At 36.8% G+C, this 26,526-nt stretch overlaps 6 protein-coding genes across 6 annotated transcripts; 4 read left to right on the top strand and 2 right to left on the bottom strand.

The window, feature by feature from the left end:
• Positions 1-113: 113 nt before the first annotated feature.
• Positions 114-608, top strand: LOC130740868 (uncharacterized). Its single transcript, XM_057593580.1, has 2 exons — positions 114-298; positions 381-608. Exons 1-2 carry the CDS (start codon positions 281-283, stop codon positions 600-602), a joined length of 240 nt encoding a protein of 79 aa, XP_057449563.1. The 5' UTR covers positions 114-280; the 3' UTR covers positions 603-608.
• A 246-nt stretch (positions 609-854) lies between these two features.
• Positions 855-10,394, top strand: LOC130737252 (probable phosphoribosylformylglycinamidine synthase, chloroplastic/mitochondrial). The gene is made up of 9 exons (XM_057589007.1): positions 855-989; positions 1,131-1,286; positions 2,638-2,708; positions 2,886-3,124; positions 3,225-3,303; positions 4,047-8,229; positions 9,489-9,559; positions 9,733-9,971; positions 10,070-10,394. The coding sequence occupies exons 2-9, from the start codon at positions 1,139-1,141 to the stop codon at positions 10,158-10,160; spliced, it is 5,121 nt and encodes a 1,706-aa protein (XP_057444990.1). The 5' UTR covers positions 855-989; positions 1,131-1,138; the 3' UTR covers positions 10,161-10,394.
• LOC130740866 (probable phosphoribosylformylglycinamidine synthase, chloroplastic/mitochondrial) lies at positions 3,312-8,546 on the top strand. The gene is made up of 2 exons (XM_057593578.1): positions 3,312-3,962; positions 4,047-8,546. Exons 1-2 carry the CDS (start codon positions 3,948-3,950, stop codon positions 8,235-8,237), a joined length of 4,206 nt encoding a protein of 1,401 aa, XP_057449561.1. The 5' UTR covers positions 3,312-3,947; the 3' UTR covers positions 8,238-8,546.
• Positions 10,395-12,398: 2,004 nt separating the features above from the next.
• On the bottom strand, positions 12,399-14,085 carry LOC130740865 (cyclin-D3-3-like). The gene is made up of 4 exons (XM_057593577.1): positions 13,537-14,085; positions 13,243-13,444; positions 13,016-13,146; positions 12,399-12,893 (listed from the first exon to the last, which is right to left on the bottom strand). Exons 1-4 carry the CDS (start codon positions 13,954-13,956, stop codon positions 12,609-12,611), a joined length of 1,038 nt encoding a protein of 345 aa, XP_057449560.1. The 5' UTR covers positions 13,957-14,085; the 3' UTR covers positions 12,399-12,608.
• A 2,999-nt stretch (positions 14,086-17,084) lies between these two features.
• Positions 17,085-23,225, bottom strand: LOC130740864 (phosphatidylinositol 3,4,5-trisphosphate 3-phosphatase and protein-tyrosine-phosphatase PTEN2A-like). The gene is made up of 13 exons (XM_057593576.1): positions 23,031-23,225; positions 22,388-22,739; positions 21,607-21,708; positions 21,460-21,516; positions 20,780-20,845; positions 19,786-19,962; positions 19,598-19,684; positions 19,442-19,506; positions 19,299-19,375; positions 18,637-18,683; positions 18,395-18,525; positions 18,008-18,077; positions 17,085-17,903 (listed from the first exon to the last, which is right to left on the bottom strand). Exons 2-13 carry the CDS (start codon positions 22,712-22,714, stop codon positions 17,400-17,402), a joined length of 1,710 nt encoding a protein of 569 aa, XP_057449559.1. The 5' UTR covers positions 22,715-22,739; positions 23,031-23,225; the 3' UTR covers positions 17,085-17,399.
• A 960-nt stretch (positions 23,226-24,185) lies between these two features.
• Positions 24,186-26,470, top strand: LOC130740863 (protein RER1A-like). Its single transcript, XM_057593574.1, has 3 exons — positions 24,186-24,691; positions 25,612-25,792; positions 25,952-26,470. The coding sequence occupies exons 1-3, from the start codon at positions 24,351-24,353 to the stop codon at positions 26,003-26,005; spliced, it is 576 nt and encodes a 191-aa protein (XP_057449557.1). The 5' UTR covers positions 24,186-24,350; the 3' UTR covers positions 26,006-26,470.
• Positions 26,471-26,526: the final 56 nt, after the last annotated feature.

Here is a 26,526-nt window from a genome sequence, read left to right as displayed (position 1 = left end):
TGCAGTTTTTTGTTGGGAAGTAATTGATTCCTGAAAACTTGATGGTCGATGAAAACTTGACCCTCACAATTCCATGTCTATAGTAAAATGCAGGTGGAATATTGGTTGATCCAATATTCGTGGGTGTGCCTTGAGAGTGTATGGATGCCCTTTTACTCAGCCTAAATAATAGTCATGCGCTCTCCATAAAAACTGCCAAATTTTATGAAACTGGAAGAAACTTGGTACTTGTTCTGAAAATCACCTCTGGGAAAGAGTCTTGTAGAGTTTTCTGGTTAACATGAACGAACAATCTAAGGTAGTGTAGCTCCTGCCGTTTTCTCTGTTTTTTCTCTCTTTCTGTTTCATGGTAAATGAACCTGTGTGAATTCTTCTGCCAGAAAGAGACTGTGAATGCACACAGTGGTTCCATGGAAACAAAGGTGGACACTGTGGATTATCGATCGTCGGCAGGTCAAGCCCAAGAAGAGAGGCACGTGCAGATAATTCACCAGCCCCATTCCACCACCAACACCAACACTAGCGGTGGTGTTCTTGCCGGTGCTGCCGCTGCCGTTGCGTCTACTCTACAGTCTGCCAAGGATGCCATATCCAAAAAGTGATGTAAATTTGGAGTGTCATGTGATAATAGGGCAACCATTGTTCAATTTATTTTTCCATAGACAGATTTTTCTGTGCATGAGTTGATTCTTCTTTTATTATTCTGTGCCTTTGTGATATAAGCACAAGACATGGACAAACATAGTGTCAGTGATATATTCTGCATCCAATTGATTCCACAAGATAAGGATGACATAACATTCTATTCTCTTAGGTTTGACGCTACTATGTTCTCCGAATTTATTCTTATATCGATTTATATCTCTGAATCCTATTCTTGCTTTCATTGATGCCTGATCCTATTTTCTGGTACCGTGTTATATAATTCACGAGCAACTCATTGATTTTTTGGCTTTCTCTTGCTTCTTAAGAAAATTACAAATTTTCAGGTAAATTATATCTTCTCCTTCTTTTATCTCAGAAGAATTATGAGTTTTTCATTACAAGTTACTCGTTTGTTTTTCTTCAGTATCCTCGGTTATACTTCTAGTTCTAGGCTTCTTTTTAAGCTGAAAATTTGCTTGAACCAGAGGCAAAAATGGGTTTGACAGTGTCACGGATCTTGAGGTTGTTTTATGCAAAGAAGGACATGAGGATCCTGATGGTGGGTCTTGATGCAGCTGGGAAAACAACGATACTCTACAAACTCAAACTCGGAGAAATCGTCACCACCATACCCACTATAGGTTCTATTTGATCACCCAACTATTGATTGAAATCATCTATCATCTTTTGTCTCTTATTTTATCCCTGTTGTTCTAATTATAAAACAATGCGTCACTAATTGTTTTTCAATTAATAGAACAAAGAAAGACATCCAATATATTGACATTCAATATCTCATATATGCAATCTTCTTCTACATGTCTTTACATGGGTTAATAGTTCATATATTCTAGTACTCGTGCTTAGGGGGAGAATCTAAAATAAATTAGATGCAGTTCTAGACAAATAAATTGGCTAACCAATCAGCAAAAAGTTCCCCTCTCTAGGAATGTGGACAAACTGCAGCTCTCAATCTTTTTGTTTATCAATTGCAAGGTTTCTTCAAATAAAGCAGAAAGCCTTTGAAACCTGACCTGGGAAGGATTATTGACGAGGGAGTAAACCTCAAGGCAATCAGTTTCACATATAGCTTTCCTCACCCCCATGTTCCAAAGTAGAATCAATCCTTCTTTGAGAGCTTTCACTTCAGACAAAAGCACATCACCATGGCAAGGAAGATGACCAAAGAAACCTTTAGGCCAAACTCCCTTCTCAACACGGACTAAGCCACCAATTGCCATAGAGTTAAGGTTAGGATTGAAGCTCCCATCCATCTTAAGTTTAACAAGAGCAGATGGAGGGCGTCAAGACAGGCTAATTAAGATTAGAGTAGCTTGGATAGCAAGTTCCCAGGTAGTCAACATAATCATCAAACTCAGTACAAATATATCGCCATGCAATCCTGAAGTTCCAAGGTGAAGCATAAAAAATTAAACCGTTTCGAGTGGCAATGAAAAGTGTAGCATGAAACCCCGTCAATTGAGAGATGACCAACAAGGAGTATCATGAACTAGAAAGTTCCTCCAACTAAGAGCCCATTTTTAGCCAAATTTACTTAGAATTCAGACAATCTCTAAGGCAATGCAAGATATCCTCCTGAACATGCAAACACTTAGTACAAGAAGCAGAAGGAGACAAGTTGCAGTGATGACTCAACAGTTAGAGATTGAGGTAACCAGCGAAAAGCATCTTTAGAAAAATAACAACCATCCTTCCCAACCCACAGATCCTCCTTATCAGCAGATAATATCGCGGAACAGGCAGGGAGCTGGTCTGTGATGAAGCTTGGCAGAAGAGTATGTCCAATGGAACAAGAATTTGGTTGCTTATTGTTTTTTTCATTGCAAACTGAAAGGGTTTGTGATTTTAATATAAACAATGCCCCTTATATTTATAGAAGTAAGAAACAGTGGAGATATATATATATTTTTACAATGAGTTCTAAGTGAAAACCATTGAACTTAGCATAATTTATTTTCTCTAATGAATCAGGTTTCAATGTGGAGACTGTTGAGTACAAAAATATAAGCTTCACTGTCTGGGATGTTGGAGGTCAGGACAAGGTACTACTATCTGTGATTTTCCGGCCTCAATTTTAATTACCTTGTGATGAAGCTTTGAGTGTATCTAAGTTTGTTAAGTGTTTGATCTCTAATTGAAATCCGGATACTGGTGTATCTATGAGAGACAACTCTAAACTCTTGATCTGATTATATTGGGAAATTGTTGTATGAATGTAGATTCGACCTTTGTGGAGACACTACTTTCAGAATACACAAGGTGTTATCTTTGTGGTAGATAGTAACGACAGAGAGAGAATTTCAGAAGCCAGAGATGAGCTCCATAGAATGCTGAGTGAGGATGAACTTCGTGATGCTACATTACTGGTATTTGCCAATAAGCAAGACCTTCCAAATGCTCTGAGAGTTTCAGAAATTACAGATAAACTTGGTCTGCATTCACTCCGACAGCGTTGTTGGTAATTAATCACATTTTAATTAGAACAAAGTCATATTTTAATTCCATGAGAAAAATGTGCAATGAACTTAGTCTAGCTAGTTATTTGATTGGTTCTGCAGGTTCATCCAGGCAGCTTGTGCAACATCAGGCCAAGGACTCTATGAAGGACTTGATTGGTTATCCAGTAATATACCTAACAAAGGAAGATGAACCAAGCTCTGAATTATGTCTTTCTGATATTTTTCCATATGAATGATACAGCTGCAATAATATGTATAACATCTAAATTGCTATTGTTTGAGTTCTGAACCAACTATCACTATGATGTAAGATTTCAAAACGCTCAAAGTATGTAATGTAAGTATTACACTCGTGAGGAGCATTATGTTATGTGCAAGTGCAACACCTTACAGTACTTATCATTTGTTTATGCTGAGAGCAGCAAATGTAGACTACTCTACTGTAAAAGCTTTCAAGGTTATTTATTTATATCAACTTTTTCTTATTTCTCTCTTATTTATATATCTCATCATATATTATATTATTCTTTTTTATTTCTCTTTCTATCTCTCAACTTAAATAAAATAAATAGTTATTCTTTTTTTTTATTCCAAGTGATTTCCTAAACCCTAAACCCCAATGTTCAATTTCACCACCCATCGCCATCAAAGGACAGAAGGAAGAAGAGGTAGAGGTGAGAGGAAGGCACAAGAAGCTTTGAAGAACAATTGAAGGCCGGCGACGGAGGCCACAGCCATAGCTGACAACTAACCAGCTTTCACGGCGAAACCAATGTTCAAATCCCGCACCCATCTCCACCGCATTCGCCATTGCTCTAAATCATGACAAGTTGCGTTGTAAGTGGAGAAATCAACCAATTTCTAGATTTCTGATTGACCTATTGGTTTAGCATGCTTAATTTTTGGTGATTTTGGTTACAGGGTACTTGCGGGCAAACACTGCTTTTGTTGAACAAGCCTCAGATACAGAGAACCCATTTGCTTTGGGGTTCTGCTTGTAGCAGGGGTCAGCTTCCGGTTTCGGTTTCGACTCCAAAAGCTGCTTTGTCTTTGAGGTGCCAAGCTCAAGAGAATCCCAGAGCTGTGGTTTCTGGCAATGTAGAAGAAGTGCAGTCTGGCTTGGTTCAGAAGCCTGGCTTGGAGGTTTTTCATTTGTACCGTGTTCCGTTTATCCAAGACAGTGCGGCGGATGAGCTTCTAAAGGAGGCTCAAGCTAAAGTCTCTGATCAGATAGTGGGCCTGCAGACAGAGCAGTGTTTCAATGTTGGCCTTGCTTCACAGCTTTTAAGCACAAAACTTCCTGTCCTTAAATGGCTTTTGGGAGAAACATTCGAGCCGCAGAATCTGGGAACTGAGAGCTTTCTTGACAAGAGGAACAAGGGGGATTTCAGCACAGTTATAGTAGAGGTTGGGCCCAGGTTATCATTTACCACAGCATGGTCTGCTAATGCTGTGTCTATTTGCCAAGCTTGCGGTTTGACGGAAGTAAACCGTTTGGAACGGTCCAGGAGGTACTTGTTGTACACCAATGGTGAATTGCAAGACAATCAAATTAATGAATTTGCATCCATGGTACATGATAGGATGACTGAATGTGTTTATACTCAGAAGCTAACATCCTTTGAGACCAGTTTAGTTCCTGAGGAAATTCGTTATATACCTGTCATGGAGAGAGGACGAAAGGCATTAGAAGAGATTAATCTGGAGATGGGTTTCGCCTTTGATGAACAGGATTTGGAATATTACACCAAGCTTTTCACACAAGACTTCAAGCGTAATCCAACAAATGTTGAATTGTTTGATATTGCGCAGTCAAACAGTGAGCATAGCAGACACTGGTTTTTTACTGGAAAGATTGTGATTGATGGACAGGAAATGGATAAGACTCTGATGCAGATTGTCAAAAGTACTTTAAAGGCAAATCCAAATAACTCTGTCATTGGATTTAAGGATAACTCAAGTGCAATTAGGGGTTTCAGAACTAAACTGCTGCGACCAGTTCAGCCTGGTAGCACATGTCCGTTAGATGTGATAGCAAGGGAGTTAGATATCTTATTCACAGCTGAAACTCATAACTTTCCATGTGCTGTGGCACCATATCCTGGTGCGGAGACAGGTGCAGGAGGTCGCATTAGGGATACTCATGCAACAGGGAGGGGGTCCTTTGTCCAGGCAGCCACTGCTGGTTATTGTGTTGGTAATCTCAACACGCCAGGGTTTTACGCCCCTTGGGAAGATCTATCATTTACTTATCCGTCAAATTTGGCATCTCCTTTGCAGATTCTTATAGATGCCAGTAATGGTGCATCTGACTATGGGAACAAATTTGGAGAGCCCTTGATTCAGGGCTACTGCAGAACTTTTGGAATGAGACTTCCTAGTGGGGAGAGGCGCGAATGGTTGAAGCCGATTATGTTTAGTGCGGGCATTGGGCAGATTGACCACCATCATGTATCAAAGGGGGAGCCTGACATTGGAATGCTGGTTGTTAAAATTGGAGGCCCTGCTTATCGTATTGGGATGGGAGGCGGAGCAGCCTCTAGCATGGTCAGTGGGCAGAATGATGCTGAGCTTGATTTCAATGCTGTACAACGTGGGGATGCTGAGATGGCACAAAAGTTGTATCGTCTTGTTCGTGCCTGTATTGAGATGGGGGATAAAAATCCAATTATCAGCATTCATGATCAGGGTGCTGGTGGAAACTGTAATGTTGTAAAGGAAATTATATATCCAAAAGGTGCTGAAATAGATGTCCAAAAAATTATGGTTGGTGATCATACGATGTCTGTTTTAGAAATTTGGGGTGCAGAGTATCAGGAGCAAGATGCAATACTGGTGAAGCCAGAAAGTCATGAGCTCTTAAAGTCAATCTGTAATAGGGAAAAGGTTTCAATGGCTGTGATTGGAACTATCAGTGGTGATGGGCGTGTGGTGTTAGTTGATAGCTTAGGAACTCAAAAGAGTCTCTCAAATGGGCTCCCTCCACCTCCCCCGGCTGTGGATTTTGAATTGGAGAAGGTCCTTGGTGACATGCCTCAGAAATCTTTCGAATTTAATCGGGTTGTTTATGCACAGGAGCCCCTTGATATTGCGCCTGGGATCACAGTAATAGATTCTCTCAAGCGGGTTTTGAGTTTACCATCCGTCTGCTCAAAACGCTTCTTAACAACAAAAGTTGATAGGTGTGTCACTGGTCTAGTGGCTCAGCAGCAGACTGTTGGCCCTTTGCAGATTCCCCTTGCTGATGTTGCTGTTACGGCTCAGACTTTTACAGATTTGACAGGAGGTGCATGCGCCATTGGGGAGCAACCAATCAAAGGTCTGTTAGACCCCAAAGCAATGGCCCGGTTGGCTGTTGGAGAAGCCCTCACAAACCTTGTATGGGCAAAGGTAACTTCCCTTTCTGATGTCAAGGCTAGTGGTAATTGGATGTATGCTGCCAAGCTTGATGGGGAAGGAGCTGCCATGTATGATGCTGCCATATCTTTGTCTGAAGCAATGATTGAACTTGGTATTGCTATCGATGGAGGGAAAGACAGTCTTTCTATGGCAGCCCACGCTGGAAGTGAAGTTGTCAAGGCGCCTGGAAATCTTGTTATCAGTGTTTATGTTACTTGTCCTGATATAACTAAAACAGTGACACCAGATTTAAAACTTGGTGATGATGGTATCTTGCTTCATATTGACTTGTCAAAGGGGAAGCGGCGTTTAGGTGGATCTGCTCTTGCCCAGGCATTTGACCAAGTTGGGGATGAGTGTCCTGATGTTGATGATATTCCTTACCTTAAAAAGGTCTTTGAAGGTGTTCAAGAGCTTCTTACCGATGATCTGATCTCTGCTGGTCATGACATTAGTGATGGTGGGCTTCTTGTTTGTGCCTTAGAGATGGCATTTGCTGGTAATCGTGGACTTGTTTTGGACTTGGCTTCACGAGGTAGCAGTCTTCTTCAAACACTCTATGCAGAAGAACTTGGGTTAGTTCTTGAGATAAGCAAGAAAAATTTGGCTTCTGTTATGGATAAACTGAACAGTGTGGGAGTTGTGGCTGAGATCATAGGTCAAGTAACTGTCACTCCATCAATTGAAGTTAAGGTTGATGGGGAGACTTGTTTAACAGAAAAAACTAACATCCTCAGGGACATGTGGGAAGAAACCAGTTTTCAGTTGGAGAAGTTCCAAAGATTAGCATCATGCGTGGATATGGAGAGAGAAGGTCTAAAACATCGTCATGAGCCCTCATGGGAACTTTCTTTTACTCCTTCATTCACTGATGAAAAGTATTTATCTGCAACTGTAAAACCTAAAGTGGCTGTGATTAGAGAAGAAGGGAGCAATGGAGACAGAGAAATGGCTGCAGCTTTTCACGCATCAGGTTTTGAACCATGGGATGTTACTATGACCGACCTTCTTAATGGAGTGATTTCTTTGCAAGAGTTTCGCGGAATTGTATTTGTTGGTGGATTTAGCTATGCTGATGTGCTTGATTCTGCAAAAGGTTGGTCTGCTTCCATAAGGTTCAATGAGCCCCTTTTGAAACAATTTCAGGAGTTTTACAACCGTCCAGAAACTTTCAGTCTTGGTGTATGCAATGGTTGTCAGCTTATGGCTTTGTTAGGATGGGTACCAGGGCCACAAGTTGGAGGCGTGCTTGGTGATGGCGGTGACCTATCACAGCCTAGGTTCATTCACAACGAGTCGGGGCGATTTGAATGCCGCTTTACAAGTGTGACAATAAAGGACTCACCAGCTATAATGTTCAAAGGTATGGAGGGTAGCACATTGGGGATATGGACCGCTCATGGGGAGGGAAGAGCTTATTTCCCAGATGAAGGTGTGTTCGAACGTGTGGCTCATTCAGATTTAGCTCCTCTAAGATATTGTGATGATGCTGGCAATCCGACCGAGACGTACCCTTTCAATGTGAACGGCTCTCCTTTAGGCATTGCAGCTATTTGTTCTCCGGATGGGAGGCATCTTGCCATGATGCCTCATCCAGAGCGTTGCTTCTTAATGTGGCAGTTCCCATGGTATCCAAAGCAGTGGGATGTGGAAAAGAAGGGGCCGAGTCCTTGGCTGCGGATGTTCCAGAATGCAAGAGAGTGGTGTACTTGAGATGATCAATTATTTTTTGTTTTCTTTTTTTCTTCTTCTAAAGCTTTGTTCCTTGCATTGGTTGAGGATTGATCCATTTACCCACTTGAATAATCTATGGTCAGGCTGCTCAACAATGATTAAGCAAGTTTGAGGTCACAAGTTTAAAGGTTTTCTATTTTCTACCTTGGTGTAACTTTTTCTTTTTGCTTTATGTAGAACTCATATGTCAGATATTCAGTTTTCAATTCTCTAAGCATTAACGCAGAATTGAAAGCTCTTGCAGTTTAATAACAACTTGGAAACCAAGTAGCTATTATATAATTCAAACCTTTCCAATTCTCTAAGCATTAACTCAGAAGATTGATATCTAATTCAGATTAAGGAAATGGTTCAGATATCCATACCTTCTTATAAACAATTGAGATAACTGCAAGTATAAACAGATTAATGAATTTGGCATGTTCTAGGCAAAATAGGGTTTAGGGAAATAATAGGGGTATGCACTGCTAAAGAACCACTGTATCTCCTGAAGGGATAACAAAGATGACTTACAGTGGCTTTATTAATCTAATGCATCAGTGAAGACATTACATCCATCTTTGTTTATCTTTTAACCACCATGTGCAGTTTCAATTCTGCACAACAGGAAAGAGATTGGCAGATGATAAAGTAAATGGAACAAGGGAAATATCTTAGTTGTGCTTCTTGAGAAATATAATGTGTAACAGATTGAATTGGAAACTCAACACAGGTAAATGATAAATCTACAATTCAACTTTCTACTCAGCATCAGATCCTTGTTCTGCTTAAACTAATAGGGCCTCTCTGCATAATTCATTTTCATATGTTAGGCCAGCAATGTGATTTGGTTCTTCCATTTGCGATTTGTGATTCTCCATCGACGCTCATTCTGCAATTCTCGTCTTAAATATGTATGTCTTCTTTTTTCTTATGTTAGGCCAGCAATGTTTTCCTTTCTAGCTCTTGAATCTGCAATGGAAGTCTCTTCTTCTATTTTTGCTTGTGATTTGCGATTTGTTTTCCTCTTGCAATGGAAGTCTCTTAAATATGTATGTCACTGTTAGATTTTTTGATTAGGTTTCTCTTTGTTTGATCTCTGATTCTGATTTTGAGTTTTATTTCTCTTTGGAATCACAGTTTAAGCAGAGATTCTCAGGAGCTGGAACCCTGACATATATATATATTTTTACAATGATTTCTAAATGGAATGATTGAGCTTAGCCTAATTTATTTTCTCTAATGAATCAGGTTTCAATGTAGAGACTGTTGAGTACAAAAATATAAGCTTCACTGTCTGGGATATTGGAGGACAGGACAAGGTACTATCTGTGATTTTCTGGCCTCAATTTTTAAATTAAATTGGGGTGAAGATTTGAGAATATCTAAGTTTGTAAAGTGTTTGAGCTCTAATTGAAATCCGGATACAGATGCATCTGTGAGAGACAACTCTAAACTCTTGATCTGATTATATTGGTAAATTGTATGTATGTAGATTCGACCATTGTGGAGACACTACTTTCAGAACACACAAGGTGTTATCTTTGTGGTAGATAGTAACGACAGAGAAAGAATTTCAGAAGCCAGAGATGAGCTCCATAGAATGCTGAGTGAGGATGAACTCCGTGATGCTACATTACTGGTATTTGCCAATAAGCAAGACCTTCCAAATGCTTTGAGGGTTTCAGAAATTACTGATAAACTTGGTCTGCATTCACTCCGACAGCGTCGTTGGTAATTAATCACATTTTAATTAGAACAAAGTCATTTTAATTCCATGAGAAAAATGTGCAATGATCTTAGTCTAGCTAGTTATTTGATTGGTTCTGCAGGTTCATCCAGGCAGCTTGTGCCACATCAGGCCAAGGACTCTATGAAGGACTTGATTGGTTATCCAGTAATATACCTAACAAAGGAAGATGAACCAAGCTCTGAATTATGTCTTTCTGATATTTTTCCATATGAATAATACAACTGTGGTAATATGTATAACATCTAGTTTGCTATTGTTTGAGTTTTGAACTAACTATCACCATGATGTAAGATTTCAAAACGCTCAAAGTATGTAATGTAAGTATTACACTCGTGAGGAGCATTATGTTATGTGCAACACCTTACAGTACTTATCATTTGTTTATGCTGAGAGCAGCAAATGTAGACTACTCTACTGTAAAAGCTTTTCATATAATAAGTTATGTACAATGTCACCTTCAAAAAGTACTCCTTGGTTCGCATTCAAACTGACTGGGTATGATAAAAAATCTAAGAACACCATTGTTTTTTGTCAGACAAATTATCCAATTGATTAAGACAACCTACATAAGTTTTCCTGGTCCATCGCATAAATGTAAAGAAAGCACTGTACGCAACTTCCAAATTGGAATCTGAAACATGGTCTAGAATTATTTTTTTGGCAGTAATATAGCTGTCACTTTGAAAATTTCATGAAGGGAGACCAAACACCATCATATATAAAAAGGACATAATGCATCCCCGCAATACATAACCAACTCACTGAAGAGTACAGAAACAGGACCAACAAAGACATGGCCCCTCCCCGGGTATGAAAAAAGTTTGTCATATTTTCAAACATGTCGTTCTCTACTCACTGGTCACCCCTTAATCTTTTTGCCTTTTTGAGCACCTATTTTCTCTTGGCCCCAAGACTACTTATGTTGTCCACTTCCCTCGTTTATCACTTTTCAAACCTAATTCTTAGATAATACTACTAAGTACATGTTTGGATATAAGTTGAAAAATCAGAAGCAACTTGTTTTGACTTTTGATACTATCCACCGTGGTTTTGACATCACCGTGTATTTGAACATGCACTAAGACTGTTTTTTTCCACTTTCAAATTTTAAAAAATCTCTAATCTAAACTAAAAAAGGTTTACTCTTTACTCAAGTTCTCTTTCTTTTCATTTTCACTTCAGTTAACAGAAAAGCAACAACTGAACTACTTGCTAAAAGAGAAAAAAGTCTCATTTTCACTCTAAGAGCTTAGAGAGAAATCATGTCTTTTGCGTTTCTGTTGCGTTTAACTAAATGCCAAATGGACCTGAGTGTGCCTTCCATGTTTATGGTCTTAAGAAGCTACATCCCGCTTTTTGAGGCGGATGAACATTTGATCGCTCCTACATCCAAACATAGCCTTCATCGTTTAAAAGAACCAAGTTTTCTCAATCATCTGTCACCTATCTTAACCTCAAGCTCAACATATATAAATACCACTTTAGAATTCAGGCTACACTTAAGTTTACCATTGAAAATTTGATCACAGGATTGTTCTGTCATTTATAAGAAATATTTAGGAGGAGTCTCTATTAATCTCCGTGTGATCTAAACAAAATCAAGTGGAGAAATTCAACCTCTCGATCTTCAAAAACCGGAAGAAGATACCTCACTTAGTCTTATGGAATATTTATCATATGGAATTGCGTCTTCAATTATATAATGCAACTATGCAAGTGACAGCAAACATTGCATTAAATTATTTGCAACCTGACACCAATTGCTTATTGTCAAGCATTGGAAGTCCCATGTCCATACTTATTGTCAAATGTGATCTGACTTATACCAAAATTGAGACATCCATACACCTATAAACTTCAATTTTTTCGGCCAATAATTGAGACGTAAAGAGCTACACATAATGACACAGATCGCAGAATTGAAAGCTCTTGCTGTTTAATAACAACTTGGAAACCAAGTAGCTATTACATAATTCAAACCTTTTCAATTCTCTAAGCATTAACTCAGAAGATTGATATCTAATTCATATTAAGGAAATGGTTCAGATATACATACCTTCTTATAAACAATTGAGATAACTGCAAGTATAAACAGATTAATGAATTTGGCATGTTCTAGGCAAAATAGGGTTTAGGGAAATAATAGAGGTATGCACTGCTAAAGAACCACTGTATCTCCTGAAGGGATAACAAAGATGACTTGCAGTGGCTTTATTAATCTAATGCATCACTAAAGACATTACATCCATCTTTGTTTATCTTTTAACCACCATGTGCAGTTTTAATTCTGCACAACAGGAAAGAGATTGGCAGATGATAAAGTAAATGGAACAAGGGAAATATCTTAATTGTGCTTCTTGAGAAATATAATGTGTAACAGATTGAATTGGAAACTCAACACAAGTAAATGATAAATCTACAATTCAACTTTCTACTCAGCATCAGATCCTTGTTCTGCTTAAACTAATAGGGCCTCTCTGCATAATTCATTTTCATATGTTAGGCCAGCAATGCAAAAGCTGAAAACATATTACACCTCACCTAAATAACATAACTCCAAGATATATAGGCATTGCCAAATAAACCTAACATGTTATAAGTTATTCTAAGATAAGTTATTAACGAGGACTATTTAGAAGATGAACAGACATGCGATTTATTGAAGGCAATCGCATATGCTGATCTTGAGCTTTGCTCCTCTTAAACACAGGCTCCACTGAGAGTGATAATGGTGATGCCACGGTCCATGAATCATTTGAGCTGTCACAGCTGAAAGATGCATCAATGACTCCACCGGGGCTACTTGGTTCATAAAGGCGTTTACGCTTTTGGTGAAGATTGTGAACATCACCACAGCAAACTAATAGTTTCAGCATGATTTTGTAGCACTCATTCACTTGTTCCTGTTACATCACCGCCAAAACTATCCAATTATTTCAACTATGCAATTACCTTATTGAATCTTTAGCAGATTTGAAAATCAGGATATCCAAGGGAACATAACCATTGAAGTTGAAGAACATACCTCACTAATTTTGAGTAAATCCAAAAGTTGATCTGTGTATTCTGTTGCATTAAACGGTTCAATCTCTTTAATGATATGGATCATTGTTGCAGCAGCCAATGTAGAAGGGGGATAGCTCATAACCCTTGAATCTAAAAAAAATAAAATAATCAATTGTATGTGAATGTCTTCAACCACATTGATAGAATTAGAAATTGTTCATGTTGTTTACTAGTTCCATTGCTTACCCACAATGAGACAGAGAAGAACTCGTTCGCACCTACACAGAAACTCAGAAAGCAAGCCATTCATGAAACCAAGCCTTGTGACAACGCATTGAAAGAAGGAAATTGGGGTAACAGGGTTCATTCTCCAATTAAGAGTTGACAACACAAGTAGCTCCATTCTCTGTATGGTCTTTGCTTCAAACAAGAACTCTGATTCCTCCACCTAATCAAAACAAGAACCCTAATTTCAAAAACCTTAAAGGCAAAGAACAAAAAACAAACAGCATTCTATATAAGGAAACATCAAAAGCATACTTGCTGAAGGTCCAAAAGAAGTGGCACTTGGGTTTCTTCCATTTTTGCAGCAAGAGACAAACAGGTGACTGCAGTGAGGTGAGTCATCCATGGCTTATCCATCTGAAACTTCAGGGTCGATACGAACCTGTCAAAGTAGTTAACTGCAAGAACAGTGGTCAAAGCAGTGAAACCATAGAAAGCTGAAACTCCAGAAATCCAGCGAACAGCATCATGGCGATGACCCTCATGAGAAGCTAGGATTCCATCAGCAGGGGAATGGAAATGGGTTGCTTTCTCTTTGGAGATTAGAGTGGTGAGGTAATCGTCTTCATTGTCGAGCGAAATCAAAGGTAAAGATGGGAGAGTGTTGTTGTGGAAAGTGCATTGTTCTTGGCAGAGAAGGATGTTGAGGGAAGAGGGAGAGTGTTGTTGAGGCATTTTTCTCTGTTGTTGGAAGAAGAAGAAGATGAAGATGAAGAGATGTTATGGTTCTTCTTCTTCTTCGAAAAACAATGTCATTTTCTTTTGATTCTGTGTTCTGCTTTTTACTACATGCGTTACTTTGCAAAGTCTCAAGCATATAATACAATAGTCAAACTCAAACAGATACACAAAGTCAGAGGAGACAAAACAACAATTATTATGAGCTGTCTTTTCCTTTTCTTTCTTTTATTTTTTTTTTTGAGTAACGAGACATTCACATCTAATTTTCTTTCCATGTTATTTATATCGATTTCTCTTTTTAATATATATCACATCATATATTATACTACTTATTTTTTTCATTTTTCTTTCTATCTCTCACTAAATGCAAGTGAAACTTGGGTGTAAATTGTAACATTATTTTCCTTTTATCTATCTCTTTCATTTTCATTGTTCCTGCCTCTTCCGACCCTTAAAGATATTTTTCTTTACAAAATGTTTGAAATAATACTATGAAAGGGAAATTAAGTTATTCAACCTTATATGATAAATGAAGTTTGAATATCATCCCTTATTGAAGTAAAATTTGAATATAATTTCTACAAAATAACTCAATTTTGATCATAAGCTTAAAAGGAACTCTAATAACCTTTATTAGAATAGTGCTGACCGACACTCCACATGTCTTTTTTATTTTCAAAGAAGAAAAAACTTGAAAACAAAAACTATAACCTAAAGAAAGTTATTCCCAAGCAATCAACCATCAACAAAGAAGAGATTAAAATCAATTTTTTCATAATGAGTGACCTAATCTAAATTTCTTAATTAAAAAAATTAATGCAAAAATCTTGATAAAAAAATCTTAATTCTTAAATCTTAATCCCTTAAAAAAATCCAAGAATTCAAAACTCAAGTCTAGAAAATCATCTTCTCTTGGTTGTTCATAAAATAGTTAATTTTCTATCCAATGAGGACAATGAGCGCATGAGGTTGATGGTAGGGACACGACATGATACATGGAAAGATTGTATACATTGTACGGAAAATCGTGAAAGCATTGACCGTGTCAAACGGAAGGTGTCACCTTCCAATTCCAACTCAATAAAATAAAGTAGTAAAATGATTGAAACCAAAATTTTAAAAAAAGGAAACGTGCGATTAAATATTCTCCCTTCACTTTCAAAAAAAATACTCTCCCTTCATTGTAACAAAAAAAAAGATCTCCCTTCACACACAGCACACAATATAAAGAAGTGTAGTATATAGTAGTTTGAACTTGATTATGTTTTTTTTTTGACAGAGACTAGATTATGTTGGATAATATTAATAATCAACTAATTAAGATCGTTTAACTGATTTCAAAACAAAAATGGTTTAACTGGGTATTTTTTTTCTTGGCATTAATTTATTTTTTAACACATGGCCGAAACACTTTGAGCAAAAAAACTATTTTTATTTTTATTTTATTGATGACACTCGTGTTTTGCCAATAAAAAAATATTTTTTAAAATGAGGTTAATTGTATGCACCATTATCATTTCCCACTCAAGAAAAAAAATAGTATGCACCATTATCATTTCCCACTCAAGAAAAAAATAGTATGCACCATTTACACCAATGTCCAATTATGTTATGTCACATAGAACTAAACAATTTTTTTAAAAAATTTAATTAAAAAAAATATATGATGTGGGTGAAAGTTAATTAGATGCATGTGTAAAAAAAGTTTATAGTAACAGTGCAGCAATCATTTTTCTCTTTTCAAAATTTGTCAACACTATTAAAAATATTTAAAACTATTGTGTGTACACACATAAATTATAAATATGAAAAGTTTTTAAATTATGGAGAAGTATAAGAATATAGATTGCATATGTTGTTTGTATTTATTAATTTAGTAATAGTTCGTGTTAATTTTTTTTATAAGCTCAAAGTTTAAAAAGTTGATAAATTGTACCTGATGTAAGACACAATCAACAATCGCCAACATTTTCATATATCAAATTTAAATGTAATTTTTAAAATTGAGAACTAATTAATTTACTAGAAGCATCTCAAATCATATTTTCGTAAAGTTTTTTCTTCAGAAATATAATTCGCGAATCATACATTTAAAAACATTTCATTTTATCTATGTTTCATTTCTTATCACATCAAATCATATATTACATTCATTATATTTCTCCATCTTTCTCTCGCGGGGTGTCATTTGTTCATGAATCATTTTTCTTTTTAGAACCATTAAAAACAAAATTAAGGATTCAGTCATATTATAGCTTCAAAATGGCAGAACTAACAAAGGTCAAAGAGAAGATTGGAGACGCAGTTCCAGTTACTCTGAAGTGCAGAAAAAACAAGATGAACACGGTTAGCTCAAAATCAAATAAAATAAAGAGAGTGGCCTGCATGCATCGGAACCACAACATGCCCAAAACAAGCAAAACCTCGTTCTCTTTCCTTGCTTTTTTCAAACATACGCCGTACGTCTTCATTCATGTCTTCTGACTTCTGACTTCTGTTCCTCTGCTTCCGCCCCTTCCCTATCAGTAATGTAGTACTTTCCTGTCTCTGTTTTATTTTATAAATTACATTATTGCAGTAATATGCTATTGCTAGACAGTACTACCACCAACCACATAATTCCCTAAACCAACATTTGCTTCTGCAGCATTGGACAGTTCTTATTGTGTTTCACTCAGAGCTTCATCAATGCCATAGGTGCACATTAGCATCTCTCCCCACCAATAAAGTTTATTATCATTACTTCACTTATTTTTGCATGTCAACTAGTTAAGTGCATGTTTGTAAAATCATAGTTGACAGCAGCATCAACTTCCCTTAGCATTACTTTCGTGGTTGGTTTCGAATGAGTTTCCAAACATACCGCTTCCAGTGCCATTGAATCATTGTAGCTTGTAAGAATGATATGTATAGTACAGAATTACAAACAATTATTGCAGCCCTTCGTCTGATACCATTAAAAAGGTGGTCACGGTAACTAGCGCTTCAATGCATTTGTTGCCCAACATTGTCATTTGAAGGGGGGAAAATGCTGGTCTCTTGTATTTACTAGTTTTAACTCAACTCACTTGTAATATTTTGTTTGGCAGCTAAAATTAAAATTCTTCACAGGACCTCAGTCCTCAAGGAACATCTCATGCACATTTGGAAGAATCGTAGAAGTATACAATCTTAAAAATATACAAAGTTTGAGTATTAAAATACAAGAAAGTAAGTTCATTTAACAACAAATAGAGGGGAATGCAATGAACTCCATAATATGCCTAGTCCTTTTACCTCTGGGTATGATCTCCATGGAAAGAGCTATGAGCTACTATTTACGAATTCCTGAATAATATTTAGATTGACGGAGTTCATCCCACGTCCCCTCAATCACTCTCAAAATTTGAATCTACAAAAAGGGAAAGAAAAACTGAAACATCTGCTGCAATTGCCACTCAATCACTCTCAAAATCTTCATCTCCAAAAGAAAAAACTGAAGCATCTGCTGCAATTGCCTTGATTTCACTGGCCCCAGCAGATTCCATGTTTGTGGTACTGGGGCCTGTATGTTTTAGTTTATCTGTGTTTGATTCTTCATTTTTCATGTGTTCCGCATGCTGGAGTGACAACTGGTCTGTTGTGTGTGTCAACATTCCTACATGGTCTGTAGTGGCCTCAGATGCTTGATGAGAAGCCATATATTTGTACTCAGCTGCAGTTTCCCTCCTTCGTGTACCCTTAGCCTCCTCTTCATCACTATCCGAGAATACATCATCATCTCCATTTCTAGGGACCTTACTCTCACTTGCATTAGTTGTAGGCCTTGCACCGGCTACGACATTGCTAGTGTTACTATCAGATCCTTTGCTTGCAGGATTGGCTTTTGTCCTTGTAGGTAGGGTGCCAGTATAGTCTACCATCACAATTTCAACCTGGAACCCTGGAGCAGGGATCTTTCTCTGAATGTCGCAGTCATAAGGTTTAAATTATCACCAAGTTCAGGGTTCAGGGATTTACAAGTATTATAGGGGAATAAGAATAACATAGAAAACAAGTATTATACCTTGTCAAAACCATCAAGATCCGAGCCATCTAAAACTTTTCTGTTTTCTGTCATTGCTGTATTCAGCCAACTGCCAAGAAGAAACTGACATGTCAAGATAACAGCTAATCTAAACAAACTCTGTTCCATAACATGCAAAGCTTGGAATATGGCAAGAGTTGAGAATCAAACTATTCATCATGATATAACATTTTGGTCACCAATCAAATCAAATGCAAAGTACAACCAAATTATTCAAACCCTGAGGAGGGATAATTTGTACTAATTTACTAACAATTAACATTTGCCTATAAAAAAAATTATTCAAATAGTCTCAGTCCCCGTTTATAACTAATTGAGAGAGCAAAAATCAAAAAGGGACAAAAGAAGCAACTGTTTTGTACAAACCAGTAGAAATCTCCCTGTCGATCATGAAAATGAATTTTGAAGTCCCCAATCAACTCTGCGAGACCAGGCTCTCCTGGTATTGCAAAGACCACTATTCCCTTCTTTGGTGAATTTATCCAGAAATCTTCTGGCTGCAAATAAGTTTAAAAAGAAATATAAGTAATAAAAACAAAAACTTGAGGCTTTGGGAAAATAGTAATAATTAATCAAATGAAGGCATAAAAAAAGTAGCATTGGCGTACCATTAAATCCTTTGTTTTGGGATGCTTTCTAGTTGTGAAAAGAATTCCTGAGAATAAGTGAAAATATAAGCCTTCTCTATATTTAAGTGTTAGTTGTAATTTGTAAAAACAACTTAAGTTGTATTTGATACAGTACTGTAAAAACTAAAGTCCCCCAGAAGTAGAAATACATATCAATTGGGAAAGATACAGGAACTATCAGCTTTGAAGTGTTACCATATTAAAGGTACGCAGCATGACTTAAGTTCTGAACCAGATTCCCAATTGAATATTCAAACTTCATAAGCTATAATTGGTAGAGATGAAAAATGAGTGAATATTAAAGAATTTTCTTTAGTTTCCATCTCATTTTATGCCAATTCTTCCAGTTACACCTTTAGCAGGTACAACATTACTTGAAGCAAACACCTCTTTCTACATCCATACTAATATACATTTTCCCTTTTCTCTCCATGCATAGCTTGGAATCCAAGTGATTTTAGTTTTCTTAAATACGTGGGTTGAAAAACTTACTGCAGATATGCCATTCACTCATTTGATATGAAAAAATATTCTATGGGAAAAGACCTTTTCATGGCATGACTTTCCAATATAGCCTGATAAATACAACATTACAGAAATTCAAATGACATGAAGAGGAAACCATGAACTTTGCTGCTTACCATTATGATCAGATATTGTAATGGATGGTCTAACCCAATAAGGGCATTTGTGAAGCCTAAACCCTCTTAGCATGCACCTGAGGAATTTTAAATTAAGAAAGCCGTCTTTGGTTTTGGTATATTGTGACAAAGTTGCATCTTACCTTCGTCCAGGCTGGACCTCTCCATTAAAGTGTGTTAAAGTCCGTTCAAAGTATTTGACATATCTCTGAAACATTGCAGAAATAAATCATTTTTAGAAGAATATTTCTACACGATTAAATCCTAAGTAAAACAATAAGCTAAAAGAAATGACTGACGATCTGACTAGGGATAACTAGAGCCTTTCCATCAATACATCGTTTCTGGTTGAAGTAATCAATGGCTTCCTCCGCAGTTGGGAAGAACTGCAAAATAATTCCCAGGAAGTAATTGACTGTCAAAAATTAACTGTCAAGTGCACAACAACAAGATCCTTAAGAAGTTGAAGTCGATTATCAAGACTTACTTTAAGAAACATAAGAAGGCTACAAATCATCAGTCCTGTCCTCCCCATACCAGCTTTACAATGAACAACCACCACATTTTGAATATCCTCCTTCAACCATGAATATGCACTTTGACAAAATGACAATATAAGTTGAATAGGAGGGCAATTATGATCAGTAAATGGGAAACTTGCAACCTGAAAACAATCCCAAGAAGTTAATAGGACTGTCATGAATATCTTGATCTTAACTTCTATTATCTCTTAGGATTAGTTTCCGTATTTCTTTATATCTCATAATTTGTTTTCCATTTAACTAGGATTAGGAGTTCGGTACTTTTCATAATTAGTTTCAGTATTTGATTAGGATTAGAAGTTTAGTATTAACATAACAAAAGTTAGTGCTTTGTCTTATGCATCAGATTATCATCACATCATAAAGACCCATAATCATAATTTTTAGTCTTAATTCTTTCTCTTCCTTTCTTCCTTAACTAAAACCGTAAAACTTCAACAACTACAATAATTTGATAAAAAAAAATTAGTGGCCTGTTCCTTATTTCTTCTTCCTTGAAATCTACCAAAAAAAAAACTGCAATTAAGGAAAATTATTGTCTGCATATTTATATAATATCTGTTCCATGCCATGTTTTCTGTGAAAGAAACTTCAACTCATGAACAATTAGTGCGCGTACACTGGAAATTTATTTCATGATCAAAACCTGGAAATGTTGTCTATAATCAAGTTTTTGATTTTTTTTTATTGTTATCATGGCCTCATGGGATAAGTTAGAGATAAAAAAAAACGCTTATTGTTATTTCAGAGCCTTCTGGAGCAACAGAGTTACCATCAAATATAGTAAAGTAGATAAAAATTCCGATTTTCCAGAGTAGCTATATTGCAAAGGGAGAATTGTGTGAAGTTAGGCTAGAGATAATTGATTGGTAGTCATCCATATAATTACCAGTATATCAATTAGATTGCTGAAGTGACAAAAAGAAGAAGAAACAATACCTTTCCCTGGAATAGTGATCCATCATACAACCTCTCTGAGCAAAGATTGTATACTTTGTACTTTCCCTGCACATAAAGGTTTCAAGATACTAAAATTGTCAAAAGAAAAATTGTAAAACACTCAGCACATAAAAATATAAGCAGAATTTAATTGTTTTAGCAAACCTCTTCATGATACAAGCACAATGGATACTAATATCTCAAACTTGTAGAACAAGTTGGAATTATGGGTAATTTTGAGATCTTCAAGTACTTGAAGTAGCATTTAACAAGTAGCAGAAGAGTTCAAAGGTTTCTTTTGAAGTGGAGGGACACTGAAGTAAGACAAAAGTGGTCAACATATTTAACTGTTTGGCCTTTGTCTAGGCTATTGTAGATGAATGTTGTTCATGACACCATTAGTGCAAGTTCTGTAGCAGCTTTATTTTATATGTTACTAATTTCTTTCAGTTTCTTTTTATTTTACTTTAGATAGCTAGGATCTTCCTATGCAATATGAAATGATTTAACCGAGGGATAGTTCCCATTTTATAACCAATTACTTTCCTCCATATTCCCAAGTTGTTGACTAGAAGACAAGTACTCTATGGTTATGTTCTAGATTTCTTTGACCATCCTTCTCTCCCCCAAATTCTCTTGAGTGCTATAGGATCCAATAATTGCATTAGATATTATGTTACCTTATGATGAGTTTCGAAAAACTTAATTACTTCTTCCATGTGATTGCGATAGAAACCCTGCAACACGATTCTCCCTTTAGACAATTGAATGATGTCTGAACTTTGATTTAACATGAAAGTCAAGACTGGCTGTGTATCTAAATATACCTCAATGTATCCAAAAAGTCCAGAGCTAAGATCGCCACCCGGAAACCCCATAGCAATTATATTTTCAGTGATGTATGTCATATCCAAATCAAATCCATTTTCCTGTTACAAAGAACCAGTGCTTAAAATGTCAGTGAAAAAATGAAATCAACATGGAAGATGAGTCAATTCTTCACAAAACTTAGGATTATCCCATTCAATGTTCAATAGATTCAATAGAATAGTATTAGTTTGCATCAGAGTATCAAATTCATAAAGAATATCAATGATACCAACTTGATTCTTCAATAGATAAAATCAAGGGAAATATCATCTCTGTCATGATGCTTTTGACTACATAGCAAAACCGACATTTTTGTCTTATTAAGAGTGCTCGCTTGTTCACTTCTATAAAAATTTGCAATTCTAGTTTGTACAGAATTTCAAAACCACCGCATGACATGCTTTCCTTGAGTATATTTCATAGCCATGCTGATTAAAAAAAATAAATCATAGCCATACATTCACTGACAAAATGATCAAGCCTAAGGTTTTGGTACAGTTTGTGAACTATCTGATTAATTAAGAGAAAGAAATGTGTAATGCTAATGAGGTTGAGATCAGAATCCAGCTGGTTTCATTCTCAAACAATGTGGCCAGTAAGCAAAGTTCTCATAACTGCAAGTAACCCAAGCAGCAGAATTACACATGATATCATCAATCAGTTATACAGTTTTAATCCGCGATATGACAGTAATAGAGGAAAAACTAAACCAGTTATCAAATGCCACAGTCAACGAACCTGGTATCTGCGTTTATTTTGAGAGACAATATGGCGAGCTTTGGTCTGCACCGCCTTTACTGCGGTCTTAGACGAGTCCACCAACCCTTTGGTGAACGATTCAATTAAATTAGGCTGATCAGCTCCTGAACTTCCCGGAGCAGCCTCAATCGAGGAGGGCATTCCTAATCCCATCCCGCCTGTCAAGCGAGCAAAAGCCGACATGCCACCGGTATTTTCAACCTGTGAGTTCTGCTGCGACGCCCCGAGCCCAAGGGATTTCAGATTTCTTGCCCAGGATGACATGCCAGATGGTTGAGTGTTAGAAGCTGGAGGAGTAGGTTCCATTAGTCACCCTAAACCAAATGCGATTCTGTAGATCAGAAAAAACCAATCTAAGCTTAATCAGCAAACAGAAAATTAACTAATCAACAGTGTATATATAATCACACTTGATAGGCTAATTAATTTCAGAAATGAAGCGGTATAATAATGAATTGAACAAAAACGAAAGCGCCGAAAATGTAAACAGATGGATCTGAAAACGGAGGATTCGCCGATACAGATTGAGCTGATTTCACATTGAACATTGAAATTGGTGAACAATGCAGAAGCAGGTTTGCATTACATAAACGAGAAATGAAGGAGCAGAGAAATCGCTTACCGGCGTGTTGTCGGTGACGATGCCACTGTGAATTCCGATCTGGTTCGCAGGGAAGAACGGTTTTGTGAAGGGAAAGGAAATTGCGTGATTTGCAAGTTTGAGATTTGGATGAATGCAGCAATGTAACATTGAGTTTCAAAGGGGAGGGAATGGATTGTTTGTTTGCTATGTTGAATGGAAGAATCATGTCAAACTAATTCACCATTGTTACTAATTTCATAATTCATGATTTTTATCCCCGAATAAAAATTAGGATTAAAATAGAGCTCCATTAATTTTGTTAATATGAAATTCAAACACTTAACTTTGTTAATCTGATTTGATTTAAGTGATTCTTAAGATGAATAATTGATTCATAAGATAATTAAAGTAATTTTTAATATTAATAATTGATTTTTAATGACGATTTACGTGACCCTAAATGTCAATAAGTAATTTTTAAGATAATTAAAGTGATTCTTAAGATAATTAATTGATCATTAAGATGATCAATGTTATCTTTATGGGGAATAATTGATTCTTAAGATGAGTAAAATGACTCTCTTTAATATAAATAATCCATTCTTATGATAATTTAAGTAATCCTTAATATATATAATTGATTCTTAAGCTAATTAAAGCGATTCTTAAGATGAATAATTAATTTTTAAAATGATATAAGTGATTTTTAATGTGAATAATTGAATCTTGAGATGATTAAAGTGATTCTCAATATAAGTATTTCATTCTTAAGTTGGTTTCAATTATCCGTACGCTGAATAATTGATTTTTATGATGATTTAAGTGATTCTTAACATAAGTAATTTATTTTCAGATGATTTAAGTTATCTTTTAACTGAATTTGATTCTTAAGATGATTAAAGAGATCCTCAACAAATTCTTGATGACTAATTTTAATTTATTAAGATTAATTTCTATGTACTAATGAGAAAAAAAAAGATTCAAAACGTGGTGAATAATTTGCTCGAGACTCAAAACAAAAATCAACATATTTATAATTTTTTTGGTTTCTAAGGTAATTTACCTCCAACATGTATGCTATTAATTTGCTCGAGACTAAGAGATCTTAATAAATTGGTAGAACTCTTTCCGCAAATTATTCTCGTTATGCACCACCTTTATATTGACTAAGTGCTTAACGACCTCAGCCACTTGTTGGTCAACAAATTCTTAATTATATCCTAATCATATTTGTTTCTTTTGGAAAGGAAGTAAAGATCAGTTAAAATAGTTAATCCGGGTAAAGATCCGAACCGGGCCAAATTATAGGAAGATCATCTCCCTCCTCCGTCTGCATCTCATTCAATTCAGACCAATTCGATGGAGGTTGGCGGCGAAGTTTCACCGGAAACCGCGATATCTCGATGGAAGTTGGGGCTATCGCAGCAGTATCAGCACATGCTCGACAAGACCACCCCGCACGTACTACGGCGTTGGGTTGGTTGCTTGGTGGTGGCCTCCATCTACGTCCTCCGTGTCTACCTGGTGGAGGGCTTCTACATCGTCTCCTACGCTCTCGGCATCTACATCCTCAACCTCCTCATCGGTTTCCTCTCCCCTCAGGTCGATCCCGAGGTTTACGACGACGGCCCCACCCTCCCTACCTCCGGATCCGATGAGTTCCGCCCTTTCGTTCGCCGTCTTCCCGAGTTCAAATTCTGGTAGTACACCTTTCCTTTCACCATCGAATTTTCTCTTCTTCATTCAATTTTCATCATAGGAACGGATTCTGATTGCATTGGTTGTACTTTATCTGTATGTATCTTGCAAAGAAGAAGAAGAATCTAGATTCTTCTATTTAAGCCAGGGTTGTTAATGACGGATAGCCTAGTGTAGCGGCAAGCCAAAAAAACGCTATTTCGAGCGCTATTGCGGCGGTGAATAGTGGAGTAGCAGTGAACCTCCAGGGCACTACACTATAGGCTCTTGTGCCGCTATAGCACGATATTAACAAGCCTGATTTAAGCAAATTGTGGATGTTTTCAGAGTGTTAACATTCCACATCATGTTGACCTCTATGTTTACATCAATGTTGCTTGCTCTGCTGTTTCGAAATTAGGAAGGAGGGTGTAATGTTAATATAAACAACCTTTGTACTTCTTTATGTGAAGCCAGTGTCATATTAGGCATCTGAAAGGTTATAAAGTTGCTAGGTGTTGTTGTTCTCTTTGGTTTTGGCGCTTTAATCGGTAAAAATGCTCTTGAATCAGTTTCTGTTAAAAGTGATTTGGGTTCTGTGCCAATCGTGAAACCAAACATGCACTAAGTTGTACATGTAAAGGTGTGTTTTGATCCGCAATGTTTCCCTCATAGCTTCTGGCCTTAGGTGATTAGTATTATATGCGAACCATTGTTCCAAATACACTCCAAGTGTGTGTTTGATTTGATTATACTCTTTCTCTCAAATGAGTTCAATTACTCCTTTCATGTTTCATGCCTTGGAAAGTGTCAAATTTGTGTTAATGGAATGAAAATGGAAAAACAAGCATGTCCTATAGTTTCTTCTTCAGTTAGGAAAGCAACTTTTGACATGCAGCACCGTTACTTTTACTGAAGGAGCTTAATTTTTCTTTGTGGGCAGGTACTCGATCACAAAGGCCTTTTGCATTGCATTTGTGATGACTTTCTTTAGTGCGTTTGATGTTCCTGTCTTCTGGCCAATACTTCTCTTCTATTGGGTGGTCCTATTCACGCTCACTATGAGGAGACAGATATCCCACATGATCAAATACAAATATGTACCGTTCTCATTTGGGAAGCAGGTGAGTTTGAATCTTTTTAATTTCATTTGGAATTTATCTCTGTAAATGTTATATGGTTATTAATTCATTGGTGGTGTTATTATCTGGATTATTACATCTTTGTTGCTAATTGTAAGCTTTGGTTGTGACTTTTTGTCTATTTTACATTTTTACTTTTAGCGCTATACTGGAAAGAGAGCATCAGCTGAAAGCAAGAGCCTTCCGGAGGACTGATAATTCAGTTTCATTGAACTTTATTTGCTGCATTTAAGTCACAACCTCACATATGGCGTGATATCATCTGCAGTATGTTGTAACACCTTGAGAAATATGAGGATGTGAGATTGCTTTGAGGTCTAGCATGGAAGTGGACATCTAGATGTTCAATTCCCAATTGAGCAACTGTTTGGACATCTTCAATGTCTCTGCACCCTAGTAGAAGACTTAGTTATGGGGAGATGCTGGGTTTTTTCCTTTGCATCCCCCTTCTAGTGAAGTCCTTTTTCTTTAGTTTCTGTTTCTAATAGGTGGGCAAGTGCCAAACTCTGATTGCTGAATTCATGGTCGAATAATGAGAAGTATACAAAAATCAATGTAGTTGGAATCCCCTTCATTGTTTGCTATGGGGTTATACTGATCTGTTCTTCCCCATTGTATCTTCAGCTGCAATTAAATGCAAGTCTTCTGGAAGTTATCTGAGTCCTACAACTTTCCCTGACTTGGACTGGGGCCATCTCCTCACCCAAAATTTTGTT

This window comes from Lotus japonicus, chromosome 2 (assembly GCF_012489685.1).
Source record: "Lotus japonicus ecotype B-129 chromosome 2, LjGifu_v1.2".
NCBI classification, from domain to species: domain Eukaryota; kingdom Viridiplantae; phylum Streptophyta; class Magnoliopsida; order Fabales; family Fabaceae; genus Lotus; species Lotus japonicus.
Note: the sequence above shows the minus strand (reverse complement) of the source record. Positions and strands in the feature narration are given on the sequence as shown.

What these genes read in the sequence shown, in the direction of transcription:
- LOC130737252 (XM_057589007.1), top strand. Translation starts at nt 1,139, where the DNA reads ATGGGTTTGACAGTGTCACGGATCTTGAGGTTGTTTTATGCAAAGAAG. An exon ending in TCACTCCGACAGCGTTGTTG is followed by an intron (nt 3,125 to 3,224) that starts GTAATTAATCAC and finishes TTGGTTCTGCAG; the next exon opens with GTTCATCCAGGCAGCTTGTG. An exon ending in ATATTGGAGGACAGGACAAG is followed by an intron (nt 9,560 to 9,732) that starts GTACTATCTGTG and finishes GTATGTATGTAG; the next exon opens with ATTCGACCATTGTGGAGACA.
- LOC130740865 (XM_057593577.1), bottom strand. Translation starts at nt 13,956, where the DNA reads ATGCCTCAACAACACTCTCCCTCTTCCCTCAACATCCTTCTCTGCCAA. An exon ending in TTCTTTTGGACCTTCAGCAA is followed by an intron (nt 13,445 to 13,536) that starts GTATGCTTTTGA and finishes TGTTTTGATTAG; the next exon opens with GTGGAGGAATCAGAGTTCTT. An exon ending in ATTTACTCAAAATTAGTGAG is followed by an intron (nt 12,894 to 13,015) that starts GTATGTTCTTCA and finishes GTGATGTAACAG; the next exon opens with GAACAAGTGAATGAGTGCTA.
- LOC130740864 (XM_057593576.1), bottom strand. Translation starts at nt 22,714, where the DNA reads ATGGAACCTACTCCTCCAGCTTCTAACACTCAACCATCTGGCATGTCA. An exon ending in GACTTTTTGGATACATTGAG is followed by an intron (nt 21,517 to 21,606) that starts GTATATTTAGAT and finishes ATCGTGTTGCAG; the next exon opens with GGTTTCTATCGCAATCACAT. An exon ending in CCAAAACAAAGGATTTAATG is followed by an intron (nt 18,526 to 18,636) that starts GTACGCCAATGC and finishes ACTTATTTGCAG; the next exon opens with CCAGAAGATTTCTGGATAAA.
- LOC130740863 (XM_057593574.1), top strand. Translation starts at nt 24,351, where the DNA reads ATGGAGGTTGGCGGCGAAGTTTCACCGGAAACCGCGATATCTCGATGG. An exon ending in CTTCCCGAGTTCAAATTCTG is followed by an intron (nt 24,692 to 25,611) that starts GTAGTACACCTT and finishes CTTTGTGGGCAG; the next exon opens with GTACTCGATCACAAAGGCCT. An exon ending in CGTTCTCATTTGGGAAGCAG is followed by an intron (nt 25,793 to 25,951) that starts GTGAGTTTGAAT and finishes TTTTACTTTTAG; the next exon opens with CGCTATACTGGAAAGAGAGC.